Below are 25710 nucleotides of genomic sequence, written 5' to 3' on the forward strand. Positions count from 1 at the left end.
CGTTTGAAAATAACCAATCACAAAAAGCTTTGTTCTGGAGAACTAGGAGAACAAAACACGTTGCTAGGAAAACAAAAAGTTGGTAGAACGGACAATAAAAGTGGGCACTTGAATTATTTTTCATTTCTTAGTAATGTATTATCTACTATCCGTTTTTCAAGCTCCACCTTGGGGATCTCAGTTATTATAAGAGATACGAGTTCGGATAATGTAAGGCAAAGTTGCGCATTTTTATGCTGAACAATTATCTAAAAGACAATTTGATGTATAGTCGATTTTTCTAAAATCAACTGTCTAAGAGCCGTCAGGTTGGCATTATCATAGATAGTATTTTTTTTGAATTAAAGTTGGTGTAATTTTTTAACTGGAAAATTCAATTTCCAAATTTTTCAAGTTGTCTACAGTTTAAAACACGTACAACAACACATCTAGTTATTTCAGACCACCTTTAGACTTTAACGATTAACACTAACGTCCAATTTTCAAAAATGTCAAATCTGGTGGTCAAAATGTCAAATACAGAATACAGCCAGTTTCAAAAGTAGTTGGACATGAACTTTTAGGGTGATATAGTCTGGTCTTTAACACAATTTTGACACTGATAGTTGATTATTTAAAAAATTGACTCTATCATTTTGAGTTTGTGAATACATAATTGAGAAAAATAATAGGAATGTAATTTTGGTTTTTATTTTTTTAAGTGAAAACCAAAAGAATTGAACGTTATTAAGTTGGACATTCTCAAACACTTTCTAAATATGTCATCGCCTTTTCCAAGGCATTCTTGATGCCAGAGTTACAACACTCAACTTTGGTTTTTCTTATGGACGCTATATTTGATAGTTGTATTTATGAAAAGTCTTTTTTGGTCCAAACTACAACGATGTATCACATGATATAATCGAATCTTACATGCTGATTAAAATAAAAAAAAGCGTTTTTGCAAAAACAAACTAAACTTTGACAGTTCTATTAAATATGCGAGCAGAATTTTTAAAACGTGGTCTTGTTTTGTTTTGCGAAGAATAAACTTCTAACTTATCATATCGTTTAGTTTTTAAATAAGTAAGCTTAGAAGAAATGTGAACTTTTCAGATCCAAATTTAATTAAACTTCCCAAATCTAGTTTGTTTAAAAACACAATTATTGGTGTTTTTTCCAAAGCACTATTCGCAAAAATACTTTTTTTCCATTTTGATCAGTATGATTTGATTTGATCATATCATGTGATACACCGTTGGAATCAGAAAGAAAAACTGTTTTCAAAAATATTAAGAGCGAAAATGGATTTCATAAGAAAAACCAAAATTGAGTGTTTTAACTCTGACATTAAGATCGCTTTGGAAAATACGATGACTGATTTAGATTCCTTGTAAAAAAATGGCTGAAGAACGTCCTAGTTAAAAACGTCTAGTTCTTTTGATTTTCGCTTGAAAAAATAAAAACAAAAATTAGAAATTTCCGTTTTTTCCAATAATTCAAAAACTAAAAATCACACATCGAATTTTCTTGCAGATAATTGTTCTGCATAAAAATGCACAACTTTTCACTAATTTGACCGAACTTTTATCTCTTAAAATAACTGAGATCCCCATGGTGGAGCTTGAAAAATGGACAAACTGTACGCTACACCTGGGAGAAAGCTTCTGGGATTGATCACTTTGAGACCTCTATATCTCAGAAACGAAGAATAAAAGACCTACTTTTTTGCATTTTCGCATTTTTGTTCATAGTAGAATTGCATCAGCGCATTGCAAGCAAAAATTGAAAGTTTCTGTAAAAAAAGGAATTCTGCGTTGGAGTAAATGGTAAATGCTAGATTTCAACTTTCAAAATCCGGATTGGGGGTCAGAGACAACTAACACTAATGGTCGTACTCTTAAATCTGTACTTCCTTTTATGAACCTGGTTCTCTTAAATTCTGGAACGCCTACTCGCATTACAGCCCCTGGTCAACATTTGTCGGTTCCAGTTATTTCACTTTGTTCCCGTCCCTTCTCCAACCTCACCTCTTGGAGAGTGTTGGAGGAGTGCATGAATAGTGACCACCTCCGTTGGAACACCGAGACAATAGACTGGGCCTTGTTTGGCGAAGACCTGTCCAAGCACATTTCGTTTCTTCCCGGCATCGATTACCAGGACTTTTATAATCTGATTACTAGCTGTTTAGATTCCTACACTTCTCGTAAACCTGCTCCTTCTTCCCACCGTTTTCCTCGCAATCCGCCATAATGGGACATAGAATGCACCAAGGCGGTGGCTTTCAGTAGACAAGCCTTGCGCCTTTTTAAGTCGGATCCTTCCCTCCATACGTACGTGGAGTACGTGTGGCCGCTCGGACCAGAAGAACTCTCCGCCAGAAGAAAAAAGAGAAATTTTTGGAGATGTATTAACAACTTTTCCTCTAAAGCGCCTGGACTTGATGGCATTTCTTATCAAATCCTGCGACATCTTCCTCGCGAAGTTTTGAATCAACTTACTGTGCTATTTAATAAGTTTCTTACTGGGCATCCTATCGTCCTGTTTTGTAAAGATACCCTAATTGCCTCAATCCCTAAACCCGCACCTGCTCCTACTCCTGTTCCTAAGTTCCGCCCTATTCTTTTGACGTCCTATGTTGCCAAGGTGCTGGAATCGTTGATTAGTCTGAGATTGGAGTGGTCTCCTTCGTCCAACCCCACTGGCGTCCGATACGGATATCACTCTTACGGAGTAAGATGGCTACGCCATCGTGCTCAAAAAATAAGGCGTGTTTTAAAGACCTCAATATCTGAAGAACGCTGAAGAAAATTATGTCCATTATTATTATGAAAAATTATCGATGTTGAATGAATTAGAAATTTTTGGTAAACGAGCTGTATCTTGTATCATCGGTGGAATCACATATGTAGTAGTGAAAACTGGTGCCAAAGTAGGCCAGTATGGAAGTCCGAAAACGCTCTGATGTTATTTTAGCAGTTTGACGGAAGCGCAAATTTCGAATACAGGATTTCAGCGTAAGTCACAGGAGACAGTTACTTGTTACAATTGTAATAAGCCAGGGCATGTATCTAAATACTGTAAAATCCGAAATTAAAATGTTCCTTGTTATTATTATACGGTTTCAGTCAAATTAAAAAAAACTGTAAAAGTCAACATTGGTTTGAAAAAAAAGACTTTGATATCACTTCAAATAGAAAAGTTTTATCAAAATATTTTTGGATAAAGAGATAAAAGACGTCTCGGGACGAGCCGAATTTCAGCATGGCCGAATGTAATAAAAATAATTTGTTAAATTAAGATTCATGATTTCATGTTATAAATTTATTAACCAATCATGTGTTTGTGAATCACATTAGTATGTGTGTAACTATATAAAAATATAATAAACAAGTATTGACTTTGCATCTTTCAACGGAACAAAGCCGTAATTTGGTGAGTGTGGTTTCTCACAGAGAATTTTATAGTCGATATTAGTTAATGTAGCAAAATTAGAACTTGTAATATACCATATATCATGAACTCCAATCATGTGTTGTCATAAACCAGGATTAGGGATGGTCACGTCCAACCCCTATTGCACAATCTGGTATAGTTATCGTTAGGCCAGGGTCAGGTTGGTGGATTCCAATCTATTGCACGATTTGGTTGTAATGAGGTCTCTCCCAGATGGAGTCAGTTAGGGTAGTTAAGCTACGAACGTTACAGTTACAGTACGACTGCCATCCGAAGACCAGGATTAGGGAAACTGTAAAGTTGACCTACTGCACGATCCAGTGAGAGGTTATCCAATACTAATTAAGGAATGGTGGTTTCCACCCTATTGCACGATTGAGTATTGAAGGAGCTGCAAGATCAGGTCGGCGTGGAGGCTAACCAGGTGGGGTTTAGCGGGCTGACCATTGCACGATTTGTACAGTTCAGTGAGAGAGATCTGGCTATACATGGTTCTTAAGTTAATATTAAGTTATCTTTAAAAGTCTTGTAGTTGTTGACATAAATACTCAACAACCCTTTTTACTTCATTACAGAATGAAGTCTGAGCTGGTTGGTCATCCGCTGGAACGACCTGACCAAAGAACATCCTGATTTGTGATTTCAATTATTGTTGAAAATGTAATTGACGCCCCAAGTAAAAATATCTGTATTACACTACTCAGGTATCTCCGTAAATCAACTAATTTGTAACGAATAGTGCTTTTAAATAAGTTCTCATTATTATGCTATACCAAATTAACCCCCTGCAACCACAACAAAATTTTATAATACCTTTTACATAGCCCCTTTAGAACAAATGACTTGAAATTTTACAGAAAAATACAAAAGTGTTAAGCATATTTTAATTAAACGTTATTAAATAGGTCCAGTTTATTTAAAAAAAATTATATATCGCCTTCATGCATTAAGCCTTTCAACTGTTATTATTTTATTGTTTTTAGTGCGTGTGTTGTGAAGTCAAAAGTGACTTCTGTTTTAAGATGTGTTTTGTTTCTAATAAATAGTTAGGAATGTGAAGTTAATGTAAGTGGAGTGTGTGTAGAAGAATCGCAAGCTCGGGTTGGCAGAAACAGTACAGCAAGAAGACAACAATGGCTGCGAGACACCAGCGATCGTTCTTAGTTAGTTAGTATCATGCGAAGTTATTTCACTTGTAAAATTCATTCTAATTGTACAATAATGATCCTTAAATAGTTAGACGAAGCTCCATCACAAAAAGGTACTATAGAAAGCTAGAATTAAACAGATTCGGTCGTTTGTTCGTGCTGAACGCCCATGCTTTTTCCTTTTTTTCAATTGAGAAGTAATTCGAGAGTTCAAGTAAACCACTGTTGTGAGTTAGTAGAATGACAAAGTAATTAGTTGAGCATTTTGCTTGCATGAAATTTGATTAGAAGTTGTAACCGTTAGCTCATGTTTAGAGTAAATTGTAACTGTAACTTGATGGAGGTTGTTCAGTCTGGGGGCACCCCGTAGCAGGGTTGATTTTTTCCTTTTCCTTTTTCCTTTTCCTTTTTTCTTTTTTCCTTTTTCCTTTTTTTCAATTGAGAAGTAATTCGAGAGTTCAAGTAAACCACTGTTGTGAGTTAGTAGAATGACAAAGTAATTAGTTGAGCATTTTGCTTGCATGAAATTTGATTAGAAGTTGTAACCATTAGCTCATGTTTAGAGTAAATTGTAACTGTAACTTGATGGAGGTTGTTCAGTCTGGGGGCACCCCGTAGCAGGGTTGATTTGAAAGTAGATTTAGGGGTTTTGTACATGCTGAAATTGTTGATGTGTTTTATGTTTATTTTGTGATCTTTGGAAATGACGGGTCAGTGAAAGAGGTACCGACCATGTGTTTCAGGTTTAAAATGCTATGCTTTGTCAATTTGTATTGTAATTGTTTTATGAAAAGATCCACCATTGTTTGTGGATACGGTTTAGGGAGGTTTTATCCGCTCCTGTCTGCAGTTGACTCCATATCATTTTATTTTATTTAACATTTTTCTTGTTTCATTTGTTTTTCATCAGCGGTAGTAATGTCAATGAGTTTGTTACTTGCTTATTGTTTTTTTTTTCATTTCACTTCGGCTTTTAGGTACGCCAATTACATTATTGTTTTTGTTGTTTAATTTGTTTATGTTCAATTGGCCAATTGTTTCTTGTTTGTTTGCTTGCTTTAATTGTTTGAATCATTTCTATTTCATTTTGATTTTTGAACATTATTATCAACTGCAGTAATTAAACAATGTTTTCCTACCCACAGGTGTTTTATTGTACTCTCCCAAGTCAAATCCTCACACAAGCGTATTAAACAATCTGGTCCTCCTTTTTTGTAAAACACGAGGTAAATTCCTCCTTTTTGATGACGATCACGACTTTCGGCCATTTTGTATTTTTTATTTTTCTTATTTGAATGTTTGTGTAATTTTACCCCTCTCTTGACATGGCGGACAAAAAGAAGGTAAGGGCCCTTTGAATGGACACAAAAAAAACTTTAATCTTGCAAGTATTGAAAGGCAACACTGAAAAAGAAATCGCCAATTTGCAGTTATATTTAGCGAAAAACTGTTCAAAATGCTGTAAAACGAGCTCATATGTATATGTACTCGAACTCTGGAAATGGTCATATAACCGATATCATTTTTTGAACTTAACGTCATCGCTATACACCTTTTTATAATGGCCGTGGTTAGCCACGGTCTTTTATAACCTTTCCGAAAAAACAGAACCTTTATATTTTTAATAAAATGGCAGCCAATTTCTATATCTAATCCAATAAAAATAATAATTCTTCAAGTACAGGAAGCAAAGTCTAAAAATAATAGGACTTCAAGCCCAATGGAGGTGCAGGGGCCCCTCAACCTAACGGGAGGCTCCAAAGGTCTTACAGGTATAGTTAATAATAGTTATTTATTGTATCAGTGTTTTAGAAAGCATTTTATCCACACAAGAATGTTTAAACATGAGGGCGTCAGCCCGGGTGGATAAAATACGACTAAAACACAAATGCAATACGTTTTATCCACAGTCACCACATTAACAAAATAAAATTATTCGAAGTTAAATTAAAAATATTCGTATTCGTAAAATGAATTTTGGCAGGCTTTGTCTGGTAGTCATAATTACTAATTGCTGTGGCAAAAGTGGAATAGACAACTTATTAAACATCAACTTCCTGTTGGATTTACAAAGTTTAAAAACCCGACACACCAAACCTTTATTTGAAACACTACGCGTTTCAACCACAGGCAGAACATTGTAAGAATTAGTTTAGTTTATATTCTCACCTGAGGATGACCACTTTGTGATTGAAACTCGTAGTGCTTCAAATAAAGGTTTGGTGTTCCGGTTTTTTGAACTTTGTTTTATTTTATTAAACAACATACAACATCAAACTAATTGGATGGGTGGAATGGTTGGAATTCGTGGAAAACAAACATATTCATGTGTATCATTACAAATCGGGGTGGTGGTACATAACCGTCACCACCAAATATTATATTTTTTATAACCTTACTTAGTTTTGTTACGATTCTATGTTGTCTTTGTATTTAGTTTGTAGATTGGTGCGTAGTTGTTGCTTTATGTTTTATCATTGTTCACTGTTTTTTAAATGTAATTAAATATTACAAAATTGCCACTGTAAGAACTAAAATGCTTTTCATTAGGTACGGATTCATTTTATGTAGCATCTTTCTGATACATACAGGCTGTCTCACCTAAGATTTTCCAGTTTGATATCTCAGTTATTTGTCAACCGATTGTTATGAAATTTAAAATGCACATATTTTAGGAGGTGGTCTTTCAATTAGGGGCAAAAAAACGACCTCAAGTTAAATAATGAAATTTTGAAACATATTTCTTTTATTTCAAATTAAGCCAAATTACCGTTGGGTCATTAAACCCCGCAAAATAAATGGCCACACAAAAAATAACCTAATCGCTCGGCTGATCCAAGAAAAAAATTAAATTTGGTTGTTAAAAACTTAATCCAAATTTTGATAGTAATTTGGGCAGTCACCCTTTGAAACAATTGATGAAGCATTTTTATGCGGCATTTTGTGTACCAATGAAAAAAACTGTCAAAAGTGTGCGCACTGTCAGAAAAGCAAAAGTGTTTTAATTTAGTGAAATTACTTTAAAAACCAATAACAGTGGCTGAAATTTCTGTGTTATTGAATAAGGAATCAATATTCGCGTATGGAAAGTGTCGTTGGACTTTTTGTGAAATGTTATTTATGAAATTTAAAGTTCAAAGAATCGTCAATAATTTGAAGACACAGGAAGCGTACCTGAACTAAATCGAGTGAGGACAAAACACGTCACTGGAAACGAAGCAATATTTGGGGCTGTAATTCAAGCTTTTGAAGAGAATCCAATCAGCAGTGTACGAAAAATTTCCAAAGTTCTGAATGTTCAAGTGTCTAGAATTTTTCAGTTGTTATTCAGTCTTTTAGTCCTTTTTGAAAGAATTAAAGCATCCAGTACCAAAAGTAAGTCAAAAATATTGTTTTTTAACTTTGTATGGGTGAGAGATAATTGTGAAATGTCCTTTACGTGAAAGTTACGTTTCTGCGAGTAGGATTGACCAAAATTCAATGGTAATGCTCATTTGTCTCATAGAGATCTACGCTTTTGCATCTGTACCCACGTTTAACAGTTTGTTTTTCATTTTTCACGCGAAATAGACGTCTTCCACGAACGAGTTTTTTCTGACCGCATTTTTCACTGACGACAATTTTTTTAATATAAGTCTTAAAAGGCTTAACATTTTAAAAAGGCATGTAAAAATTACGTTTTTAAGACTTGAGTTGTTGCATTACTTCGATTTTAATTTTTATCTTCTAAAATATCTGCATTTTAAATTTCATAAAAATCCGTTGACAAATATCTGAGATATCAGGCTCGAAAGTCTTAGCTGAGACACCCTGTATAAACAAGTAAAAGATTGATTTTTTTATAAATTTTTTTCCTTAGCAATCGTATTAGTTGTTAACACAACCGTGTTAATTGTTTACTATTGAGTTTGCTTGTTTATCCAATGATTTATAGACCAAAAAATATATAACACTTTAAACTCAGTTAAATGTCTTCTATCATCATTCGTCACCCAAGAAATGGTCCGAGACTTAAATTATCTTGTAGAAATTCTAGTCTACAGGGGATAAATTGATGTGCTTACTTAAATCTCCAACAGGAAAATATAGCAATAAAGCCCGCCAAATTGAAAAATGTTTTATCGGAAAATTAGCGATACGGGATTATTTTGTGATAAATATTAACTAATTAACATCTGCCAACTAATGTAAATAGTTAGTTTATCTTTAAGCTCGCTTGTCTATTTTGTTTTTGTCATTCGCTCTTCACGCAGAAATCAAATGGCCAATTTAAAAAAAACTCTTGATTTTCAAGTGCTACAGAAAGGACAGGATTTTAGGTAAAATCAATATTTATATATTTGTATGCTAATAAACCTAATAAATTGTAGAAAACTTCGCCTCAAACAGTGGTTTTCCAAATGGGACCGAACAATTGCTGCTATTACAGCAATTATAATGTTTTTCATGTTATTGAGCTTCGTTATAGTGAACATTGAAAACGACAAAGAAAATTTGTTTCCTAAAATCAGTGGAGCAAAACGTGACATTTTAAACACTTATGCAGTTAAACTTTCAAATCATGGTCCAGAAATATGCACTGTTTCAGAAAGTACTAAAGTAACATGTGCATCTATAAATAGTGAAAAACTAGTAGAGGACATAAATAAGACCATGGAAGGAAAACCAATTGTAAGTAAAATGGAGAACCTACACATTAAATTAGTTTAAAAAATATTTCCACAAATATTTGCTTATTGTCTCTTAAGTTTATTCATTATAAATATTTGAAAACCAAATCCTTTGACATTTCGTGCAAATACGTTAGTTAACAAACTCTGTAATACACAATCACTAATCCCATTGTGTTTACTTTCCTCTAGTAATTATCTTATCAACAAAACTGCATATTTAACCTGAACATTTTCATTGTCAATGGTAATAGTTGTACTTATCAAAACATGCAGAGATAAAAGAACTAATAAAATCAGTTTATTGATTAGAAATGGTAAATACCAAACTTTTTTTCAGAAAAATTATCAAGACTTAAACCTGGTAGAAATCACCTTCAAAAATAACAAGATCGAAAAGGGTTGGTTGGAAGGAATCATTTTAAATATAGTCACACTGACTCTAATAAACTGTCAGTTATCTGAATTAGGGGATAAATCATTCAGCGGTGATGTTTTTAAGAATTTAAAAACGTTAACAATTAGCGATACCAGAATTAACACATTTAGAAGAAACATTTTCGAAGAATCACAAATAACCACATTACAAATCAACTATGGGACCATGATGGGATCATCGTTTGAAGAAAATGCATTTGGAGCTTTGGAACAAACACTTAATACACTTCAACTGCAAGGATGTTTGAGTCATAATGTTTTGCTTAATATAACAGGTCCTCAAACTTCACTAACCTCTTTAAGCGTTTTGGATCTGCGGAATAATAATTTAGGAAAAATACAAACTTCCAGTTTTTCGAAAATGACAAAGCTGAGGCAATTATACATGTCAGACTCAAGCATAACAGAAATAGAACCTGAAGTTTTTGCTTCGCTAAATTTAGAGCAGCTAGATTTAAGAAACAATGAATTGAAAACTTTGCCAGACCATACTTTTGATAATGTGAAAAGTGGAATTTCAATTGACTATAACCCCTGGAACTGCGACTGTGATTTAGTATGGTTAAGAGATTTCTTTGAAAGCCACTCTAGTTGTTTTACCGATCTTTTGTATTGTTCTACTCCCGAAGGGCCCAAGTCTTATAAAGAGGTTGATTTTTGCTCTGATACGAATTCTAGTACATCAACAGAGATTAGTACAACCGACATAACTGATATAAGTACAATATCAGAACTAACAACTACTCCACTTACGCCCGCAACACAAAAAGTATTATGTAATGAGGGAAATAGCCCTCGTGGTTTAGATCCTGTAGAACCCATAGATGATTATCAGATTTTGGTTCGCAAGGGACGAGTTAGGATGCAGCTGACACATACTGCAGATCAATACAGAACATATACTTTAACAGTCCGAGGTAATCTAAGCAATTCATCGTTACTTTGGAGCAACCCATCTAGCATTTGGTGTTTAAAACATATCATAGGTAATGGATCCCAATATGAAATCGAGCTCGAAAACGAGGAAACTTACTTGTTCTGTTTTTTGGAACCTTTTCAAGATACAGCCTCACCTGATGATTGTGGTGCTGTAACCACTCCACCTGCGTTAGGAAACCGAGCCTGGATCACAAATAAATTTAAAATACCGTTAATTTTTGCTGTTGGTGGATCGCTACTTGCTGCTGTTTTGATAAGTGGGATAGTAGTGTTCTATTGCATACGACAACATCCTAATCTGATCAAAGGAAATAAACGTGTGATAATGGTGGAGAGTCAAGCTGCAGATGCGATAATCATGCCAAAAACGTACGATGAAGTTAATTATAGACCACCGTCATTGAACAGTTATAGTAATGGTTATCTAACGCCAAAATACAATTGGGTTTATAAACAAAGAATTGTTCCACAACACGTGAGAACAATTTCAGAACATACTGCGTTTGTTATACCATCAGAAAGTTGTAGGAAAGGACATTATAGAAGAAGGACACGTGTAGAACATGTTACGCAATCTTTTGATGATCATGTGTATGAACCTCCACCACCATTACCACCTAATCATCCCTCCGAAATTATAAATTTTGACTGCGTTAGTCAAAGTTCTAGCAAAGTATGAAATTCACAATAATTGATAACTTCCACATTAATCAAATAAATAAATGTATTTTTCTACTAGATTCTTTTTTCCCATTTTTTTCCACTGCAAAGTCAAGAAAAAAAGAAAAAAATGCCACTCGTTACAAACAAAAAATGCAAAAACAAATTGAAGGGGCTAAAATAATAGTAGATATCTATCAGAACATAAATTTTTGGAATGGAGTGTTATATTAAAAAATGAAAATTTTTATACGGATAAGCTCAACCGTTTTGGAGAAAAATAATTGAAAAGGTGAAAATTCGTGGCCTGACGTCAGCTATGAATCAGCCAGTCACAGAACTTGAGATAGAAAACTGGGTCAACAAAGATAGCTTGAAAGACGTACGTTTTTTCTTAATTTCTGCCTCTGTTGTTTTACATACGACTTCAGATGTGCTGCAGGAGCAGTCATTTTACCAAAACACAAACTCCTGCAAAATATTAGCACACAACACAGTCACAATCGACAACGCACGGTTTTGACATTTGTATTTGACGTTTGCCAACCCAAACGTAGGTCGTAGTGCTAATTGTATGCAGCGAAAGACTGACGAATCATTAGTCGAGACATTGCTTACGTCACAGCGCAAATTTTCTATTATTACTAAAAAGTACCGATTTAAAAAAACTCAAACCGATATTAATAGACATCATTTTGTGTCTACTTTCAGAATCTGCAATTTCCAAAAACTTTTACTTTCGAGTATAACACTCCATTGTACACCACTATAAACGAGAATGAATAATAAAAGGGAATGAATAATAGTCAAGTAAAAATGATTGCCAGTGTACCTATAGCAATTTACAATAATAATAGTTACTTCTATATTATATGCGCAAAGCAAAGGTTTTTCGAACTTGAAAATGTTAAGAGTTTCTATTAAGACCTTTAAAGTTGAGATAAAAAATGAATCAAAAGCTCAAAAAAGCTTTGTTTACGTAACATAAGCATTGCTAGGCACACTTATAGGAATTTAAGGGCCACTCAAATTGAATAATTTTTACATCAATCGATGAAAGGTGTAACTTGATTCTGTCAGCTTAAATCCCTATATCCATAAAAGTGTCGGTTATGGATTCCTCAATTCGTAAATGGCCTACTCTTTGTAGTAATCTGAACCCTAATCCAGTAATTATTGTTATATACAAGCTCTTTGTACACACCGAAAAGCCACCACAATGCTTTTCTTATGGGACAAAACTTCACTTTGATTGTGATCGACGTTCCAAATTAAGCTAAGATTAATTAATCCTAATTAACATATGATTTGTTCAGCTTTTTGAGACGCATAGAATTTGCTACAAAAATTATCCAATTTGAGTGGTCCTTAAAAATTCCCATAAGAAATGTGCCTAACGTTCGTAATGTCCTTTGGTAGTGACCTTCCTGACATTTGAGTTAATTCGTGAAATAAGGGACAATTAAGTAAAAACATTTTCAGCGAAATAAAATTCATTAGCTGCATCATTGTGTAACAGTATATTAATAAGTATCAAGAACGATAAGGAGAATAGAGGAGGAGCGTAGCGACGTCTGAGATCGGTAATCCTTAACGTTCGTGATCCTTATGACATTTTTTGCACGATTTACATTTTTGTTTTTTGGTACACACTCCCTAAAATGGTTACTTTGTGAACTACTTTGCCTCCGAAAAATGTCATTTTAAAGGACAAGTACCTAAAGTCGTCGTAGCATCACTTTGCGGACTCTAATTCATTTAGCGGACTCTATTTATTATTTGCCAAAATAATTATTATTGTTTCAATAAATCAGTCCTTGCTATGACTATTGATCGACTACACTTATGATGAAAGTGGATTGGAAAAGTAAAATTTTTACAATCTTGTTGTTTTAGAGAGCTGGTTACCAAAATAGTTTTAGCAGACTTGTTACATAAATAATTATTAAAGATCTATAAATACTGTCAAAATAATTTTCAAGACAGCAGGTTATGTTTACCGGTTGCTAGTCGACAAAATTAGAGGTTGTTCCAAATCTGGTGGCGAACTGACAGTGACATAAAAGACTCTTGAAATCCACCCACTTGGCTAAGATAATGAAATACATGGGCGTACATTTTTTTCCTCTAAAATTTACTTAGTTGTCATTTTAACATAAATAAGTTTTGAGAACGAAGATACATAGAAATATTACTATTGACATCAATAATTTGTTAAGTATTTTTTATCTTACGTATTTTACAATACAAAGCAATCAAAAAGTCCTTCTATCAAGCAGGCGTATTACTCGAGAACGTATGTGCGGTGTCGTGTATTAGTTCAGCCTGCTGTCAAAATTTAAAATGAAATTACCTCAAACGTAAACATTTAAATGCCGTGTATTCGTCACACAAATAAAACCCGAACGCTACACCACCCGTATATGGTGTCTATGGGACAAAACTAGATTTCAACAATAATTTAATTTGCTTAATTTTTTTGACAGTTTTTCTTTGACATTAGGCTTGAGTTATTCTAGAAATAATGTTTTTGTAAAATTTTTAGATTGCTAAAACCAGGTTCAAAATGGCCTGGGTTGGCATAATTTCTCACCAAAGCAATCCATACTTTTCGTAAACAACAAGTTTTTGGGATGGTTCTGTCTCAAAAAACACGAGGTCGATCCCACCGAGTGGATAAGTTTTCTTATCCATATAATTTATCTCATTAGATAAATTATAACAAAAAAGAGAAAAAACTTGAAACATAAAAATCATTTTCACCAAAAAAGGCAATGTAAAAAATAAGTTTAAAAAGGTTGAATTACTGAAATACTCCCCATATTCACCAGATCTGACTCCTTCTGACTTCCACTTACATAGCAAAATAAAGACATTTTTGAAAAACCTATTAATCCAAAAAAATTTAGTTTTTTTTAATCCTAAAATGTAAATACAATATTAGACTTTTTCGCAAAAACCGATTTTATCATTTGTTAATCAATTTTCCCATTGATTGAGTTGTTAATTTATAATAATTTTAAGAGAGCTTGGAAGATGATGAAAATAAAAGCGCTTTACTTTTAGGTATAAAGTTAAAAACTTTGATTCAAGAGTTCCATTTTACCCTACTGTACTAGTCTTTCGATTTGGATAAAAAGGAAATGGAACAACAAACACACTGATAGCGTTAAAAACCTTGACTCGCTCAAACCTCAAAATAAGTAGAAAATGCGATTAAGAAGAACGCAGATGGCACGAAGTTCAATCGCCGAACTTGCTCAGTATGGACGTTCTCCTTAAGAAGCAAAGCACCGATGCTTCAAAAGAGCTTGACGAATTATGGATCCAAAAAAGCAAAAAAAGTAATACACAAATGAAGATACATGCTAGATTTTAGCAAAAATATATTTTAATTTTTGTTATATAAATTTTATAATATTTTTCCCATTCACTTGTTAATTTATAATAATTTTAAGAGAGCTTGGAAGATGATGCCAATATAAGGACAGTTGAAGAATAAGCAGACGAATATATCAGAAAGTAATAATTCTAACGAGCCCACTTAAAAGTTAAAAACTTTGATTTAAGAGTTTTTACCCTACTGTTTTCCTTTTCCTTTCTACTCTACTGTACTATTGTTTCAATTTGGATATACACCATCGTTGAAATGTATTCAGCCGCAGAATACTTTGAAATGGTCCTGATTAATGAGAAATGACAGAGACCACCATGCGGACCACAAAACTAACGAAACAAGCGAATTCTGACCGTAAAAAATATAGAAATCGTTTTAAACACGTTTGAAGAGAATCATCCAACGCCATTTATCCTAATAACGTTTTTATTCTAGGTTGTTCCTTCTGAATTTCCGACGTGATTGACGGACGAAAAATACATAATTTATTCGAAATTAATAGGTTTACTTGAAAATGTGCTCTTAATTTTTGGTGCTAACTATTGGTATCGACATGATAGTGCACCGCCACACTATACAAGAAATGCTCAATTATTATTTGACGAACAGTAGGTACTCAGTGTTGGATAGATTGGCAGAGACGGCCCAAAACACTAGCTGCTTGATCTCCAGATTTGACACCGCTTGATTTCTTTCTTTGAGGTCATATAAAGAACGTAGTTCACGAGGGAATCAGTTAATAGAAAAGCTGAGTTAAGAGATCGATTGCAGGAGGGCTTTCCGACATGATAATAATTTACAAACAGGCTAATCAGAAGGTACCAATGTATCCAAAGAAACGGAGGAATCTTGTTTGTTTGATCCATCTGGTATGTTCCAACCATGTTCCAATTTACCATTACATTATAAATAACACTGTGTTAAAAAGAAGAATTGAATTAAATAGAGGTATGAAATTAAGAAGTTAATCAAAGCGTACTCATTTTCTAATGCCTTATAGCGAGTATTTTACAAATATTAATCCTAATTTAAACCCGTAACAACAATTCTTGCAAGAATCGCAATCGTCAATCTGAGTTTAAATCAGAATGAAGGCGACTAATCGTTTATACAGGGTGAGTCTAATTTCTTCATACTCTTTGATCTAAAGAGTCTTCAGACTATTTCGCAACATCACATAAATTCCATTTTGGGCAATACGCCCACATGAGAGCAAAAATGCTATGTAAAGTTTAAGTACAAAAGATGAGTACACCACTGATAACTACATTTAAAAGAATCGGGAAATGAAAAACTTATCACGTACAACGCAAAAAAGTGGAAAAACTTGTGTTATCGCCTGTGCGCCGTACTACGGTGCAGATTAGTTTGTTGTTAGTTCGGCTTTGATTTGTGAATCAGCATGAAAAATCACACAAATCCTGAAATGACCGATATGGTCCAGTGTTACGGAAGTGCAGATAGTGTTGTTTTAAGGGTTCACACCCTTTGATGTTTCGGTTTGTTTTATGCGGAATAAGCGTGAAATGTGAATAAGGGCCTCGAACGTCGTTTTCTTGAGGCTGTAGAAAAAATTCCGTCAACAAGTACCCGGCAGTTAACTCGTCAGCTTCAGATTTCTCAGAGCAAGTATTGCAACCTTGCACCAAGGACAAGTCGCTTATTAGAAATGAGGGCGGACTTTGTGAACAATTTTTTTAAATGTAAGTGGAAAGAATATTGTTTATTTAGAGTTTTTGCTTAACTTGGCGTTTCACTCGTTTGCATTCATTTAAAGCGTTTTTGCGTTATTCCAATTAAGAAAAACAGTAGTGTCTCTCTTTTTAAAGCGTTTTTGCGGCCCTTCATGTTTTGATTAATCAGAACCTTCACAAGCGTCGCGTTATGGATGGAATTAAGGAAAATTTGACTTTACGCGTTTACAATTTTGAACTACAGTTTTGGTTTATACACATATTGAAGATACTCCAGTTCAGATTATGATGGAAAATAGACTCACTCTGTATAACTCAGACTTAAGTCGCTTCTAAGAAGACGTATAGGACTCAACAAAAACAAAATTGTACACTAAACTGAAAAAAATGTATGTGGAAGCCAAAAACTGTAGGAAAAGATGTAAAAACTCTTATGACAAAAAAATCAGTATAAAATATAATATCAAAATTGTGCATAAATCTGAAACGTTTAGACAATTTACTTTTGCTTTTTGTAAATCCTCTTGAAAGCAAAGAACATAGTCTGTTTATAGTCTGAGATAGTCCGCTCAGTAATATAAAAATTACAGCACTAAGAAGAATAGTTATTTATTTTATAATTAATACAAGGCGAAAAAACTGTATTTCTTTCGAGAGCGCTTAAGAAAATAATGGTACATTTTATCGTCGTGTACAATACAAAATTTGATTCCACCTTCCGTAACAATTATAAACGTCAAATAATTTAATAGTTTAGTTGTGTTGGTGTGGATTTTGGTGGTCTTATTGTGCTTATTTGTGTTTGTTCGTTTGTTTCGCCACTAAGGCTGTTCACGTAGAAATTGTTTTAGATCTTTCAATTGAGGCATTTATTGCATGTTTACATCGTTTCATTGCTCGTCGCGGTAGATGTGACCGCATTTTCAGTGGCAATGGCACCAATTTCATGGGTGCTGATCAGGAACTTTGTCGCCTTTTGCAACTTGTTGTAGGCAGTCAGTATATCGAATGGTCATCCATCTGCCCCACACTTTAGTGGCTTATGGGAAAGTGGTATAAAATCAGTTAAAACTCATATTGCTCGTGTAATTGGATTCCAAATTTTGACATTTGAGGAGCCTTTGAATCGTTGGTAAGGAGGTACGATAACAAACGGTGATTGGCAAACATTGGCAAACCATATTTAATGTCAGTAAACTGTCGGGCAACTCGCCACAACGCTGCGTTCTCTGGTGAACGCATTTTCGGAAAATTTATCGGCGTTAGGTCAAATTAAATCCTATCTAAACGAATCGAAATTGAGAACAGCAACGTTGATTTCCCAAACTTTGCCGCGTTAAAAGTATTTTGTTGAGAGGAAATGTCGGGCACTGGAAGCAACGGACACCACCAACACAGAAACCTATTACGCCGGTGCCGCACAAATCGAATCCGTACAATTTTAAGCGTCCCGCGCCTTTTGGGCGTCCTGTGCAGGCACTTGTTGCCAAAGCCAAGCAAGGGTCCAGCCCTTGTGCCATTGCAACGGTGAACACTTCCTAGCCCAGTGCCCTGATTTTCACGGAAAATCTCCACAGGGAACATTTCAAATTGCTCGCAAGTTTAAGTTAATGTCTAAATTGTCTCCGTCCGAACCACAGTTACAGACAGTGTTCATCAAACACTGTATGCAATAGGTGTTTTTTTATTAAAAATTTTTAATGAGATAGGTAGCTATATGATTTTTATTTACAATTTTGGTCCGGATTCTGAGCCCATTATTAAATTCAATCTAAATTTAATTAAAATGATTATAATAACTTCCATGGTAACATGTACAACTTTTGCAAGTATACAGGGTCTCAGAATTAACGCCCATGCGTTAGGAATTTGATTCAGGAGGTTAATACAAATCGAAAGTTAAGAGTAAAAAAATTTTCAATTGTCATTAATTTTCGAGTTATTGATAAAAATGTAAATAATAAGCTTTATGCTGTCTTTCCAATTATTTGTGGAACATAATTCATTAGTTGATTTTAGCGATGTTAAAATTCTTAGGATCACTCTGTCTAGTGAGAAGTATTATTAATTATCTTCGGTTTTTTATGTTTAAAATGATACGATATTACTACATTATTACATTCGAGATTTTGTCGATTGTTAAAAGCTTGGTTATAAGTTAGAGGTGTTTATGATGGCGCTGCCGTTACAGAGGCTAGGGCATATGCAGAGAAGTTTCTAAATCGCATTGAAGCGTATTTTGTGACAACAAATTTGGTAAATTCGCTTTTAATAAAATTTAATGTTTAAATTTTAAATTTTAGTTTCGTATCAATAACTCGATAATGAAGGACAATCGGACAATTTTCCACTCTTAACTTTCGATTTGTTTTAGTCTTCTGAAGCAAACTCTAAAAGCACGGGCGTCAATTTTGAGACACCCTGTATTAAAGTAAAATGATATAAAGATTTTCTTCTTTTATGTTTTCTTTAATGCCATTGTACAGACATTACAACTGATATTATTATTAATCATCCATTCACCCGATTCCTACTCTAATCCAACCAACCCTAATACTAATAAACACCATCATCTGTTGTAAAACTTTATGAGGTACAAATGAAATATTGCTACAATAGTAAGCCCATGTGACTAATTAGTATCATCAAAGGTACATGGAAATTTTTGAATAAATTGCTATTTTTTATTATTGTTGAAGTAATAAATTAAGAAAACAATAATAACAAATAAGATGATAAACATTAGAACAAAATAGTATATTATGATACGAGTTTTATAAGACGCATTTTGTCGCACACACGAATTTAATATATACATAAAGTATTTTTTTTAATAAACAATTGTCAAACTGCCGTCATGTTGGTATTGGTGTTCATAGTAAATTTAAAAATTAAAGTTAGCAACAACTTAGCAAAAGTTGCTGTCAAAGCTGTTGACAGCGCGCGTCACATTTGAAATTGGATTATTTTTCTTCCCTGCAATTCTTTAAAATGGCTTCGCGCAAAAAAGGAACGGGTCTCTCATTAACACAAAGAGAAAAATTGGCAATTGTAAGGTACAGCGAAGAAATCACAAATCAAAATGCGGAGCTGAGAAAGAAGGAAATTTGTGAAAAAGATGCGCGCATGTTCGATGTTGGGATTCTTTGCAAAATTTTAAAACTTTTCTCATATTCAATACTTTTTAGATTCATCACACAGTTGCTTTCAAAATTCTGGACCACTTTAAAGCCTCAAAGTGTGTAGAAGCTCCAAAGAAAAAAGGGAGGCCAAAAGTAAATTATAAAACGAACCCTGCATTTTACTACATTAAAGAGGAATTGGGTCGACAGATACATTCATTCCATGCTAATAAACAACATTTTACTTTACATGACTTGCACAAATACGCTGTTGAAGAGTGTGAATTCATCTGCAGTATGTCTAAATTGTACAAAATAATGAAGTCAATGGGATACTGTTACAGAAAGTTCAATAATCGAAAAGTCCTTATCGAGCAACCTCATATAATCACGAAAAGAATTCGTTTTATCAGAAGATACCTGCAATATTTAGAATCAAATACTTATATATTCGTGTTCCTGGATGAAACCTGAATGTATGAAAATGGAAACAAAGTGCGCATGTGGATTAATGAATCTGATCCCAATAGGGTTCCAAAACTTGTTAACGCCGAGGGCAAAATATTTACTATTCTACATGCTGGTACTGTTGCAGGTTTTCTACCGGGATGTGACTTACTTCTTAGCTCCGACTTAGAGCACCACGACTATCACAAGAATATGAATGCTGAAATTTTCACTGCTTGGGTCAAAAATCAATTACTTCCGGCTCTAGCGTTGTTACCCAAACCGTGCATAATAGTCCTCGATAATGCCCCCTATCACTCGGTGCAAGTCAATAAAACACCAGTTGCAAGTTCAAAAAAAGGGAATATGATACGTTGGTTGAACATGAATAACATAGAATATCCTCCCAATGCATTGAAGAAAACGTTGTGGGATAAAATTCGCGAACACAAGGCTAATTTGGAAAAAACATATATTATTGATAAATTAATCAAAGAAAATGGTCATGTTGTATTTCGATTACCCCCCTATAATTGTCAATACAACCCTATTGAATTGGCCTGGGGTTGTTTAAAGACTTATTATAACAAAAATATGCCATCATTTCCTTCTGCTGAATCAAAGATAGAAAAAGTTAAACTTCTGTGGCTCGAAGCGATTTTAAAATTTACACTTGCAATGTGGAATAATAGTGTTCAACACTGCGAAAAATTAATTCGGGAGGACTGGGCAAAATTAATGGGCAATTCCCCACTTGAAGACATACCTCCAATTATTATACAATTGTCGGCGGATTCAGATGATTCTGAGGACGAGGACTTTTGTGATTCCGACTTTGAATAGTTCTGATGTTATTTAATATTATTAAACTGGTTTTAATATGAAAACACGTATTTATTGCTATTTACATTTCTAGACTGACACTTTATCAAAAGTCGTTTAGGGGCAAATCATGACACAGCCTGGTCCGTACTTAAATGTTTTAGGGTGATACAGCGTGTTATTTTTCTTTATTGTGACAATGACAATTGTTTATTAAAAAAAAATACTGTAATAGAGTAAGTGTGACAAAATGCCTTAAAACGAGATATCATACAGTATTTTTTCTGCTTCGCACTTTTTGTATCAAAAAAATTAATTTCGAAATTTACGGAATTTTGTAGCAGATGACAAATTTGCGCGCAGACAGTGAAATGAAATTAATAATTTGAAACGTCATTAATTTATGTGTACAAATGTATTCTGAAAGTGTCCAAAACGTTTTGCAATGTATCCCTTAACAAATTCGGGCTTTTGTGACAAATACGTGGAATTTGAAAATTGGCCGAAGGCCGAAGACTAATGAGATTTCAAATTACTTATAGAATAGACAACATCCTAGTGACACGATTTTTAAACGGCTTGAGAGGGAACTTAGAAGGAATTGGCCTCTCCGTAAAAGAAGAAGACAACGCACTGCTAGGTCTTTGGAAAATGAAGTTCGTGTTATAGCTTCCGTGACAGAGAACCCACAAATCGGACAGAGAAATGTGGCCCGAGAAGTTGGCATCAGCCAGACTTCAGTTTGTCGCATTCTGAGGGAAAATAAATTTCATCCGTATCATGTGCAGTTAGTACAAGAACTTTGAGAAACTGATTTCGAACAAAGATTAGATTTTTGTCAGTTTATCAGAACACAAATGCAGGTTGACAATAATTTTGTTCAGAAAATTTTATTCAGTGACGAAGGCAAATTTTCTAGCAACGGTAGCGTTAACAAGCACAACTGCCATTGGTATGATCAGGAAAATCCTCTGTGGATACGTGAAGCACGTTTCCAACGAATTGTTTCGGTAAATGTTTGGTGTGGCATCTTCGGGGACCGCATAATTCGACCATTTTTTCCAAGAAAATTTGACGGGTGAAATCTACATAATTTTTTGCAAAACGTATTAAGGCCAATTTTGGAAAACTGACCACTGTCTATCGTGGTTTGTGGTTTCAATATGATGGAGCACCCCCACATTACCATAGACATGTTAGGCAGTATCTGGACCATATTTATAATAATCAGTGGATTGGTAGAGGAACCCTTAATGCTTGGCCACCCCGTAGTCCGGACATGACTCCATTAGACTTTTTGTTATGGGGTGAACAAGTGTATGCAACACCTTTTGACACCGTCGAATAGCTACAGGAACGCATAACCAACGTAATCCACAATGTTTCGCCGGAACTTTTACAGTGTGTTCGAAGGTCTTTCCTCGATAGAGTAGCGGCTTGCGAACAAGCAGGAGGCCAGCATTCGTTAAAAATCTTTTTTTGTCTCCCTTGTTTATCGTTGCCAGTTATGATTTAGGATAAAACTGTTTACCAACCTTTAATGTTACATTTTTTCATACATTTTGTATTGGAGTTTCAACAAAGACTTCCTAAACTTTCTTTATCATTCCGCGAAAAAATAAAAAAAATAAAACACCAGAGTTTTCAGGTCGCATCTACAGCCTCTGAGCTGACCTAACGACTACTAACTGGTAACTAGTAGTGACCGGGACCGACGGTTTAACATCTCCTCCGAAAGACGAGTTAGTTGCGATGTTTTTGGCATTACATTTCCGGTCACACATCCAAGGTTATATAATTTTGCTTTCTCCGTCATATGAGAAACACCTGCAGGATTTACAAGAATGTTTTCAAAGAAACCCATAATTTCAACATCGAATGGACCGCGCAAAATGCCATTTCGCGTGCGTCCAATTCAAATGTCTGGGCCCCCTTATTACGCCTGAAGGTATTCAAACAGACCCTGGAAAAGTTTCAGCCATCTTAAACATTTCCAAACCAAAGACATTGAAACAGTGAGTTTCAAACAATTAGTAGTATCGAAACAACTACGGCCCCTAATCACGAAAAAATATCACGCCGCCGCCATTGCCGGTCACTATGGAGCCAAAAACACCGCCTACAAGATTAGAAAAAAGTTCGTCTGGCCCGGAAAGTACAGATGCAGGGTGTTTGAAGATTGCGCTCACAAATTTTAACCACTAAAAGAATGCCCTATGAAAAGTCAATTTGAAGATCAAACAAATTCCGTATCCAATTTTTTTTTAATTTTCCCCTTCACGATTTTCACGAGCCGTTCAGTATGTCTCGCCTTGTTAGGTGGAAGCAAGGTATTCAATGAAATAATGTTGGTCATGAATATCTGTATGCACAAAAAAGGGATAACTTTGTGCACGAAAAAAAATATCTGCCTCAAAAAAATATTAACAGGTGTTGACACACGTTGATTTGGCCAAATTTAATCACGTTTTTGAGTGAAGTAAATCGGTATTGCTAATTAGTAATTACGTGTACTCCAACGCCGAATTGACCGATATGGTCCAATTCTACGAGGAAGTGTTCCCGCTTTTCGGATCGACACATCCCGGCCGCACGCACTTTTTTTAGCAACAGTGCAACACTTGCGGGACCACAACACATTTTCGCCTGCATTACGCGATCGAGCGAACTGCACGCGTCTTAGAAGTGGAGTCTAAAATTTTGGGGATCGTTCAAGAAAAGCCCAGTGTGAGCATCCGCAGTGTGGCCCTATGTGTAGGAGTGTCTCCTTTTACGGTTAATCGAACCCTACATGAATAGAGATTGCACCCTTACCATCTCCATCTTCAGCCAGAAGACCCAGCTCGCCGAGTGGCTTTTTCGCAATGGTTAAGCCACAAACTTGATGAGAAGCCCAACTTTTTGCGCAAGGTGTTGTTTACAGACGAATCAACTTTTACACCGTCACAACACCCATGTGTGGGCAGATGAGAATCCTCATCAAGTCTACGAGCACCACTTTCAAGACCGCTTTTCCTTAAATGTTTGGGCAGGGATAATTGACTACTACCTAATGGGACCCCACGTTTTACCAGAACAGTTAAATGTGTTGGATAATGTTTTGAAGGACGTGCCCTTGACCTTACGAATGGATATGTGGTTTTTACAAGATGGAGCTCCACTACATTTTGCCAGAGTCGTCACCAACTGGTTGAACAACCATTTTCTGGTCACCGCGGTCACCGGATTTAAATCCGTGTGATTTTTTTTGTAGGGTCACATGAAATAATTATGGCCGGTTGCACAAAAGTCAAATTAATCGACCATCCTCCGTTAAAATTTGATGGCTTGTTAATTGTGATTGCGTTGCACAAAACAATTTGCACATGTTTTAATCGTTCATCATATGATGCTCTGTTAATAGTCCATTAACAAATAACAAATTTGGCAACAAGGTTACAATGTGTCACAGTCTTTCAATTTGACATTTGTCACTAGTGAGTTGTTCTATTTTGGTTGTTTTCCGCTTTTATTCTGGTGTGCTGTGTTGTTGTGGTTGAGTAAAGTATACACATAATGAAAAAAATATTTTTCTTTCGGTGGTAGCAAAGTAAGTTTTTATTAAATTTGTTTTAGGGAAACCACTGATAAGAATGCGCAAAAGATTTCAACACTTTAGTATTACAATTAAATTTATTAGCTACAACAGCCAAGAAATTAAAAATTTTTACGAGAATCTTAGGCGAGACACGCGCAAAAGAGTGACAGGAACATGTAAGAATTTTATAAGAACTGGTAAATTCATTGATAAAATATGTATTTTAGCAAAAGAATATAAAGCCCGAATAAAGAAGGACAAGGCGAAGAAAGCTGCTGCTCACGACAAGATAATTACAAATTTACATAATACTACAGTCTTTTTGTTAGAAATTATAATTACAAAGATTATAATAAAAGTAAAAAACATTTATTAATAGAGTGAAATAATGAAAACAGGAGGAGGCATTTCCAACTTGGAAATGACTTCTGAACAAGGTTCTACTGGCCACTCTAGAGCAAGTGGAGCCGCTGGAGAATCCGTACGACGGTGCAGTGGAACAAAATTTCATTTTTTATGTCTTAATAGATGATTTCAAAATTTTTGAAACGCCAGTCTTCGAACTTGCTACCCCTAAACCTTCCTCCCACCCTTCCGAACTTAATTGCCTTGGACCCTCTGCTCTACCCCCTGGAGCTATCTGCGTTGCAACCCCAGTATCTCGTCTCAAATCAGTTCCCCCCCGACCAACACCCAGTAAAAAAAAACTATGTCAAAGAAATAAATTATAAGGATCTGTTTTATAAACAAAAAATTTTAACAGAAAAAACAATCAAATATTGTTAAATTTAGAAATAAGAAAAATTACATTAAAAATTAAAAAAATGCAAGACTGAAATTTGGTTTTTTATCTAGCGAAAAAAGTATCTATGAGGAAATTTCGAACTGCAAAATTAACATTATTTATACTATTTCCTTGGTAAATAATATCTTCTTTATCGTCTTCCATTACTTCATCAAAATATTCTTCAATGTAGTCAATGAAGGTAATACTGTCCCACTAACATTGACATAGTTAGTTTTTTTTGTTTGAATGAATGGAAATATCGTATCAAACCCTATGGCCTATGCGGAGACGGGTTTTCAGCCGCAACTTATTTTTAATTTTAACTCCGAAATGACATGTTTTCGGCAAAAGTTGGAAAGAGAAAAGTTGTTCCTTTTGACGAGGTCTATTTAGTGGTTAAATTTTGTGAGCACAATCCACAAACACCCGGTGTATCAAGAATTATGTTAAAGCTTGTCCAGCCTGCTAAAAATATAAAGCCTTCAACTTGAAACCGGCAGGCCTCCTCTAGACCCAAGTATTATGAAAGCGTTTTGAAGTAATATCTGTCGACCTTTTCGGACCACTTCCCCGA

General features: G+C 34.8%; 1 protein-coding gene and 1 long non-coding RNA gene across 3 annotated transcripts; both read left to right on the forward strand.

Annotated features, from left to right (window-relative positions):
• The first annotated feature begins 8032 nt into the window (after positions 1-8032).
• On the forward strand, positions 8033-11368 carry LOC107397875 (leucine-rich repeat transmembrane protein FLRT1-like). Of its 2 annotated transcripts, XM_064359023.1 has the most exons (4): positions 8033-8902; positions 8954-9254; positions 9594-10608; positions 10678-11368. In XM_064359023.1, the coding sequence occupies exons 1-4, from the start codon at positions 8844-8846 to the stop codon at positions 11307-11309; spliced, it is 2007 nt and encodes a 668-aa protein (XP_064215093.1). In that variant the 5' UTR covers positions 8033-8843; the 3' UTR covers positions 11310-11368. The 2 variants fall into 2 exon arrangements, with proteins under 2 accessions (XP_064215093.1, XP_015835149.1); XM_015979663.2 differs by having other exon boundaries at positions 8034-8902; positions 9594-11368.
• Positions 11369-19223: 7855 nt separating this feature from the next.
• On the forward strand, positions 19224-25321 carry LOC103312768 (uncharacterized). Its single transcript, XR_010335499.1, has 4 exons — positions 19224-19516; positions 19570-19798; positions 19848-24525; positions 24577-25321. It is a non-coding gene; the product is annotated as an uncharacterized LOC103312768 (long non-coding RNA).
• Positions 25322-25710: the final 389 nt, after the last annotated feature.

The sequence above is a fragment of the Tribolium castaneum genome, chromosome 9 (assembly GCF_031307605.1).
Source record: "Tribolium castaneum strain GA2 chromosome 9, icTriCast1.1, whole genome shotgun sequence".
In the NCBI taxonomy this organism is placed as follows: domain Eukaryota; kingdom Metazoa; phylum Arthropoda; class Insecta; order Coleoptera; family Tenebrionidae; genus Tribolium; species Tribolium castaneum.